The sequence below is a fragment of the Orycteropus afer genome, unplaced genomic scaffold (genome assembly GCF_000298275.1).
Source record: "Orycteropus afer afer isolate SDZICR_OR568_19922 unplaced genomic scaffold, OryAfe1.0 scaffold00080, whole genome shotgun sequence".
Classification (NCBI taxonomy): domain Eukaryota; kingdom Metazoa; phylum Chordata; class Mammalia; order Tubulidentata; family Orycteropodidae; genus Orycteropus; species Orycteropus afer.
In genome coordinates this window covers 10,297,869-10,306,451 of record NW_006921667.1, presented here as the reverse complement: position 1 = coordinate 10,306,451, position 8,583 = coordinate 10,297,869, and the positions used below count along the sequence as shown (strand labels likewise).

The window sequence follows — 8,583 nt, the reverse complement described above, 5'->3', positions numbered from 1 at the left end:
CGTTGGTCTCGCAAAATTCTACCATACGAGTTCCAGCATTATTCCTGTCACCAAGGCCAAATTTTCCAACTACCGGTGATTCTTCTTTGTTTCCAACAAAGAGACTAGACCACATGAAAAAGAACTGGCAGAAACAGAATTGTTCAGTGACTGTGATTTAGTCACTCTATGAAATAAAACCTATCAAATCTAGGTAGAAAGACCTATCAATCTACTTCTGAAAATTAAACAATGAAAGCTCTGTGAATCGCAACAGATACAGTGCTAAAAAATAAACCGCCTAGTTTGGAAGGTATTCAAAATACATAGTGGCCATAACAGTGGACTTGAGCATACCAATGACTGTGAACATAGTAGAAGTCCAAGCAACAATTTATCAGTGGTTATGTGGGGTTGTCATGAGTTGCACCTGGCTCAATGGCAACTGACAACAATGACAAAATTAAATCAAAAGTGTTTAAATTATAAAGGAGCAAGAAATTAGTGTGAGTTCATGTCTAAGGGACTTAGACCTAAGGGATTTGGGGAATTACTAAATTGACAGAATTAAAAACAGCCATGTTTACATGATGTTCATCAGAAGCAATGGCCAAAATAATAAGATGTTTAAACCCACACGTTTTCCTGATAAGCAGGAGAGATTCCATTAAAACAAACATGCAATGTCACTTTCCAAGATATGGTCAAAGCACCAGATCACCAAGCATTAGAAATGCCCATAGAATGCTTGGGTAAGGATGACAAATTAACAAAGGAATTGGCTAACTGTAGTCTTTAATCACCTATGTTGCTATCTATCTATCTATCTATATGTATACCTATCTATTTATATAGATAGATAAATAGGTATAGATGTATCTCTACTGCATTGAGTCAATTCTGACTCACAGTGACCCTATAGGACAAAGTAGAGCTATGCAAATCTTTACAGAAGCAGACTGCCTTATCTTTCTCCTGTGGAGTGGCTGCTGGGTTTGAACCACCAACCTTTTGGTTAGCAGCCAAATACTTTAACCACTATACATACAACCAGCTGCCATCAAGTTAGTCCCTGAGTCATGGCCACATATTTACAATTGAACAATATGCTGCCTGATCCTGCACCATCCTTAGGATTGGACTGTTTTGATCCATAGAGTGAGTATTCACTGGCTCTGTAGCAATATGCTTATGTGTGAAATTAAAGCAAATAAACTTGATGTCAATTTACTTTAAAGTATGTGTTACTTGACCTCACTTGCAAACAGTTAACACACTTGGCTGCTAACGAAAATGTTGGAGGTTTGAGTCTACCCATGGGTACCTTGGAAGAAAGGACTGCCAATCTACTTGAGAAAAATGAGCCTTTGAAAACCCTGTGGAGCACAGTTCTACTCTGACACACATGAGGTTGCCATGAATTGAAGTCCACTTTATGGCAACTGGTTTTGGTTGACCTCACTTCCTTTTATCATTTGTTTTAGAAACATTATTACTCTATTTAAGTGGGATTTGACAGCAGCAAATCTAGCTGTGCTTCACAAATGGTACCTCCAGTACCACCTAAACAGGTCTGTTCAAAGAGTTGAGGCAGTTAACATCACACCTGGATGAAGCAGATCCTGAGAAACAGCAGAATTCCCATCCGGGGCCATTTTTAGTTTCAAATTGGCATGTACTTGAGCCTAGATAATGAAACTCAAAGTCAGTCCATAAGGCTTTACAAGTGTTAATAAAACATTTTACTTGACGGTTGTTGTTGTTATGTGCTGTGGAGTCAGACCCAACTCATAGCAACCCCTCCTTAGGTTTCCAAGATAGTATCCACTACGGAAGTAGATTGACCAACCTTCCTTCCGAGGAGTGGCTGGTGGGTTTGAACCGCCAGCCTTCTGGTTAGCAGTCAAGTGCCTTAGGTACTACGCTACCTAGTATAGGAAAAGCCAACCCAGTTTCCTAAGTGATAGGTAAAGTTAAAGCTTCTCTAATATACAGGTTTCACATCATTTTTCATAAAGATTGAAATAGGAGCAGTGAATAGGAAAAGTACAAAGTGAGGGAGAAGACAGATCACTAAAATTCTCCCTTCTTTTTACTTTGTCTCCTTTATCTACTACCTGTTTTCATTCTCCTTGTTGAACCAAGAAAGCTAAAGACAAGGATGCACACAAGGCTCTTAACAAAATACTTTGTGATCATAAAAAACAATAGTAGGATGAATTTAATTGCATCCTGTCTTTCTTCCAAATTCCAGTTTTTATCCTGATATTGGCTTTTCAGGAGATAGCCTAATAAGGGATACAAAGGAGAAAGGAACAATGCATTTTTCTATTCAATGAATAAGCAAAGGGGATGGATAAAGCCAGGACAATCTGGCCCTTTACATTAGAAATAAATCCAATTAAAACAAACAATGATAAAAGAGAAAAGAACTTTCCAAAATGAAAAATACCTAACCAAATATGATCCTTTTTTTTTTTTTTTTTTTTTTAACTAGGAGAAGAATCTTTACTGCAACAATCATGAGCATAGTTACCTGTTGACAGGCCTTCTTCCAATTTAGCCGAGCAATAAAGCCTAGAAAACACGCAGCTTGGGAAACTGCACAGATGATGATTCCTGACCAAAGACCTAGAAATGGAAATATTTTCTAAAAGTTAATTCAGGGAAAACTGGTTATTCTGGAAAGTGCATTTCTTGTATCTCACTTCTGTCAGCCACGTTGAGTTATCTACTGACATGGCTGAGGTGGGGCTCACAATGGGCCAGAAACCTCCCGCCTGCTCTCTTGCTTGGTTTCCAGAAGATGCCCAGAGCTCCATTAGGCCACTGCCTATGGTTCTGGAGGTCAGAACAAACATTCAGAGGCATTTTTTGGCCTTTGTGATTATAATGCTTGGCAATCATGAGAAACGTCAGGACAAACTACTTCTGCCTAGTTTTCCTCAAAATAGGGGACAAACATAAAAATGGAGTCCCTGGGTGGTATTAACCAAAAGGTTGACAGTTTGAGTCCATCCAAAGGCACCTTGGAAGAACAGTCTGGTAATCTACCAGAAAAATGGTCATTTGTTAAAGACAACAGAGGTAAATACTAATACATAGACAACCCTGCAATAATAATAAAAAATATATGTATATATAAAAAGAAAATGCTGTGGAGCACAGTTCTACTCTGAGACACATGGGGTTGCCATGAGTTAGCATTGACTCCACGGCAACTGTTGTCATGGACATAAAAAAAGAAAATGCAGAAATCACCAGCCATCTACATTAATAATGTTCCCTCCCCTAGCACTTCCTTCTGTGCCTTCTTTACTTTGAGCACAGACTTTTCTGGGAAGTTCCCAAAGCAGAGCTATACGCTAGAGATGATTAAAAAACCAAAACCACCAAACTCACTGCCATCAAGTCGGATCCGACTCATAGTGACCCCTCCTTGGGTTTCCAAGGTGGTATTACTACAGAAGTAGATTGCCCAACCTTCCTTCCGATTAGAGAATAGGAAAGGAGACACTGAGGGGAATGAAGGATAGGAAAAATCTTGTAGCTCCAAAAGTACCACAACCAAATAAATGGTTCCTCTCTTATGGCTACCCAACACACAATGGAAACTAATGATGCTTGGTCCAGTGCCAACCCCATGATTGGCTGGGGATTGGACCACTGCAATCCATAGGTTTTTCACAGGCTGGCTTTCGGAAGTCAATCATTAGGCCAATCACCTAGTCCATCATAGTCTGGAAGTTCTACTGGAACCTGTTCAGCATCATTTGTTGTTGTTATTAGGTGCTATCGAGTCTGCTCTGACTCACAGTGACCCTATGTACAACAAAACGACACACTGCCTGGTCCTGCTTCAGCCTCACAATCCACGCTGTACCTCAGCACCAGAGCAACATGCAAACTTTCACTTATGACAGATGGGTGGTAGCTGTGCATGAGATGCACTGAATGGGAATAGAACCTGGGTCTCCTGCATGGAAAGTGAAAATTCTACCACTGAACCACCACTACCAGAGTGTTGATTATCAGAATCCCCTGAGCCATGTCAGTTGACTGGAAGAGAGGATGGGGGGTGGGTGGGCATATATTTGTGTATTTGAAAAGACCCCTAGGATATCATGATTGCCATTAAGAGTTGCTAAAGTTGCTCATGAGAATCTGTAGCAGCACACTTTGCCAGAGGTGACCCAATATTCAAAACCAATTAGCATTATACTATCTTCTAAGAGGTGGGTGGCAAGGATCAACTACAGTCTTCTCAGCAGAGCTCTCACTACCCCAGAGTTCCTCATCATTCCTTTTGAGTGATTCTTAAATCCCCCTACCTTGTACATAGTAGACAGGTCTTTCTTAAAGGCATAAGAGGACTTACATAGCACTTGGGACATAGATGGATCTACATTTTTAAGTAGACTAGTCTAGTATTTCCATTAGCTATGCCACCAGCAAATCAAAAACATGAATAATGCCAGAAACTCAGCTAAACCATTTTCTGCACCATTGTACAAGCCCAGTGAACTTTGCATTGGCCACTCCATTATTTGAACATCTGCCACATTTTTCATTAAAATATTATTGAATTTGAGAAAAATGTGCAACACAATGGAACACATTGGACTGAAAGTTTGCTCTAGGTATCAGATGACTTTTACCATCTCTGAGCCCACCAAGTACTGCTAGATAAAAACGAACCATGCCAAAGCCAATCTCTAACTCACCCAAAAAATAACCTGTTCAAATTTTAACATAATCATTTATTGTCTGCCAATGTTTTCCAAATTATTATTTTAGAAATCAAAGCTGGGAAGCAAATTTCAGATGCTGAGAATTAAGTTCTTTCCTCTGATTCTAATAAGCTGATGACAAATTGCCCCAGCCTCGCTTCTGTACTGTTCATATACAACACAACCCATTCCCTTGTGAAGAGACCCACATTGTTCACGTACAATACACACTGCTAAGAAGGCTGTACCCAGCAGAAGGTGGAGACTGTAGGAGTGATGAGGGTGACATGGAGAGCACAGCTCTACAGACACTCTGCATGTATCTACCATCTGTGAGTCCTGCTGCTTGAGCTAACACCAGGGTATTTTCCCTCTAGGAGGTATATAGCCACTAGAAGTTCTATAAGAAATCACCCCAAGATTGACCACAGCTTCCTCTTCCTTACTCCAAACACGCCAGGCTGACCAATCTATAGTGGTTACACTCCTGCAGACATAGTAGCACTAAAGGAACAGAACTGCATCCATAAAGGGTACATTTCTGAATGCTTTATCCACAGCACCTACTGTCACTTCCTCTTGAAGTAGAATGTGTTGAGTCAGGGAGATAACTAGAAAGGGAATCTTATTCTGCTCAAAGATGTCAGTATGGAAGATTGCACACATGGGCAAAAAGGGTGTGAACATGTGGCCCTGGGGCACAGGATAGGTCTGGAGACTACCTCCTGCCCTTCCATTGTTATCTTCGATAAGATAGCACAGAAGGTATGTAAGAAAGTACCAAAGTTTCAGATCCAAGATGCCTAAAAAAATATCTACAGTCATTTCCTGGGCCTTTGATTAATTAAGATCCAACTGCTTACCTATCACTCCAAGTTTGGCTGCAAACATCAGCGAAATCCCAATAGGGAGGCCAATCACATAATATCCAATGGCATTAACAATGGCTCCAACCTTCTGATTTCCACTTCCCCTTAGAATTCCTCCACATGTGCACTGTAAGGCAGATAACATTCCATCAGTGTGAACATTGCTAATACCAGACCAGTCATCTACTACTATCAGTGCTTCTAAAAGACCTCCATCTCCTGAGTCTTTACCATTTGTGAAATTCTGACTTAAAATCTATGGTCATATGTCAATAGTCTTGTAATCTAAAGATACTAAAACTATTTGTATTATCTACCTACCCTAGAACCTTTTCTTAAATTTACTATAATCAGAAGAAATACATATATCATAAAAATGCTTAAGGGAATACTGTATAGTACTTACAGCAAGACCTTCAAAGAGGTGGGAGACAGCATAAATTGGAACCACCTGAGCCACCAGAGCAATGATTTCTCTGTTAGCAAAATAAAGCACTTGGAGATTAGTAGGAGACAAACATGGAAAAAGAGAAATAAACAGTAGCAGCTTCTGCTACAGCTCAGCAAGGTTTAGCTTCTGTGTCTAAATGACATGCTTCATACAATTCCAACAAGCATCCTCTTCAGAGACAATTCTACTGTGTCTTAGCTCATAGATGAAACCAGCTATACATTGTATCTCCCCACTTTCAGGAAATAAATGCAATCCATTTGGTCAATGTAGGAAGTTAAATAGGATGATTTGGCTCTTTTAACCCCCACAACCCCAAAATAAAGTTTGGATTCTATTGCCATCCTTTCAACCTGCCTCCACAGGCTGTCTAAATGTGTCTCTCAAGGCACAAGAGGCTCTCTTTATAAAACTAAGGTTGTCAAGCTATTAAGGGCTATAAACTCAAGCCAAAATCACTGCTATAGAGTCGATTCTGACTCCTAGTGACCCACATTGTGTTCCGGAGGCTATAAATCTTTACATAAGTAGATTGTCCCATCTTCCTTCTGTGGAGTGGCTAGTGGGTTTGAACTGCTGACCTTCTGGTTAGCAGCTAAATGCCAGATCCACTATGCCTTCAGAGCTCCTTTGTAAAGGCTCTAGGTAATATTTTATGGAATACCCTTGGTTCCTGGAAATGGGCCCTAATTCCTAAACCAAAGTCTTGAATTTTAATATCTACACAGAGATCAGTTGAGACTAGGAAAATACTGCCAACTGATCTGGGGAGGTAAAAAATTATAATTCCATTGAGTGAGCCAAGCCAAACCAAACCATTTGCTATTAAGTTGATTCTGACTCATGGTAACCCCATGTGTGCAGAGCAGAACAGTGCTCCATAGAGTTTTTAAAGCTGTGACCATTCAGAAGCAAATCACCAGACCATTCTTCTGAAGTGCCTCTGGATGAGTTCCAACTGCTAACCTTTGGGCTAGTGTACAACTTAACCATTTGCACTACTCAGAACTCTGAGTACGTTTAGTCACAATTAAACCCAGAACACTGTATAATATTTGTTGAATAAATGAGTAAGAAATCCATTTGGAGTTTTAGGGTCATGGTCTCATGAAACATCCCAGATAATTGGCTTAATAATGTGTTTAATGCTTCTATTCTACCTCCTAGTTTGTTGTGCAATGTCTGGGGTCTTAAAAGCTTGCAAGTGGCCAGCCAAGGCACAACAATTGGTTTCTATTCACCTGAACAACAGAGGAAGAAGGAGAGTTAGGAATAAGATAGAGATATGGAATGTGTAGCTAATTGCCTCCATCAGTAACTTCCTCCTTTGCCATGAGACCACAAGAACTGGATGGTGCTTGGCTCCGTTACTGAACATTTTGATCAAAGATTCCATAGAAGAATCCTAATCAAAAGGGGGGAAATGCAGAACAGAATTTCAAGTTCTTATGGACTCTAGACTATCTGGATCCATGGAGGGTGGATGAACTCCTAAAACTATTGGCCCAAGAAAATATATAAACCTTAAACCAAAAACATCCCCTAAAGTCTTAAAACCGAACAATACAATAGTTTAGCTTACCTAGTAAAAAAAGGTCTGCCTTGAGCATTATGCTCTTTTAAGACCTATCCATGTGGGATCAAATTGACAACACCAACTTGAAAGATTAGATGAAAACTTTAGGGGGCAGTGAATTTATGTTAATGAGGGAGGAACAACTCAGAAATGGAAGGTGAAAATAGCTGTACAACTCAAAGAAGGTAATCAAAGTCACTAAATTGTACACTGTTGAATCGGTGTATATTCTGCTGTGTATATTCTCAACAATAAAATTGAAAGGAAAAAAATGAATCCAGCACTGAACAAGATGATTATCCCCTTCCCTACCAGAAAAAGGACAGAAGTATATTTTTTTAAATTCAAATTTATTTTTTAATATAATATATACAAAACCTTAAAAGAAAAAAAAACATATGGAAAACCTTACTGAGAAAAGTCTTACTTCCACTCTTTTCCTAGCCCACTCCATTTCCACCTTCATTCCCAGGTACCAATTCTTAATAGTGTCTGTATTTGTTCAGTGTTTATGAAAATAAAGGCTAATTTCCCCTTTTCCAACTCTATTATTTAATTTAATAGCATTCTTTATGTGATGTTCTGCACTTTTTCCACCTAAGAACACATTCTGGAAATCTTTCTGTTTTACTGCATACAGAGCTTTCACATTCTTTTCTATTTAAAAAAAAAAAAAAACAACTCACTGTCGTCAAGTTGATTGTGACTCATAGCAACCCATCCATGGGTTTCCAAGGCGGTATCTCTACGGAAGTAGATCGCCCACTTCCTTCTAAGGAGTGGCTAGTGGGTTTGAACCGCCAGCCTTCTGGTTAGCAGTCAAGTGCCTTAGGCCCTACACCAAATATTCCACTGTGTGGTTGTACCATAGATTATTTAACTAGTCTACTATGCAGATGGTAGCATAGTGGCTCAGGCACTTGACTGCTAACCAGAAGGCTGGCAGTTCAAACCCACCAGCCACTCCTCGGAAGGAAG

General features: G+C 39.7%; 1 protein-coding gene across 1 annotated transcript in view; it reads right to left on the bottom strand.

Moving 5' to 3' along the window:
- SLC47A1 (solute carrier family 47 member 1) overlaps positions 1–8,583 on the bottom strand; it is a 59,622-nt gene that overhangs the window by 16,695 nt on the left and 34,344 nt on the right. The window contains exons 13-16 of the mRNA XM_007941484.1: positions 5,985–6,054; positions 5,573–5,705; positions 2,516–2,610; positions 1,586–1,664 (exon numbers count right to left, since the gene is read on the bottom strand). Of these exons, the coding sequence (XP_007939675.1) occupies positions 1,586–1,664; positions 2,516–2,610; positions 5,573–5,705; positions 5,985–6,054 (377 nt within the window). The remainder of the gene's footprint in view (positions 1–1,585; positions 1,665–2,515; positions 2,611–5,572; positions 5,706–5,984; positions 6,055–8,583) is intronic.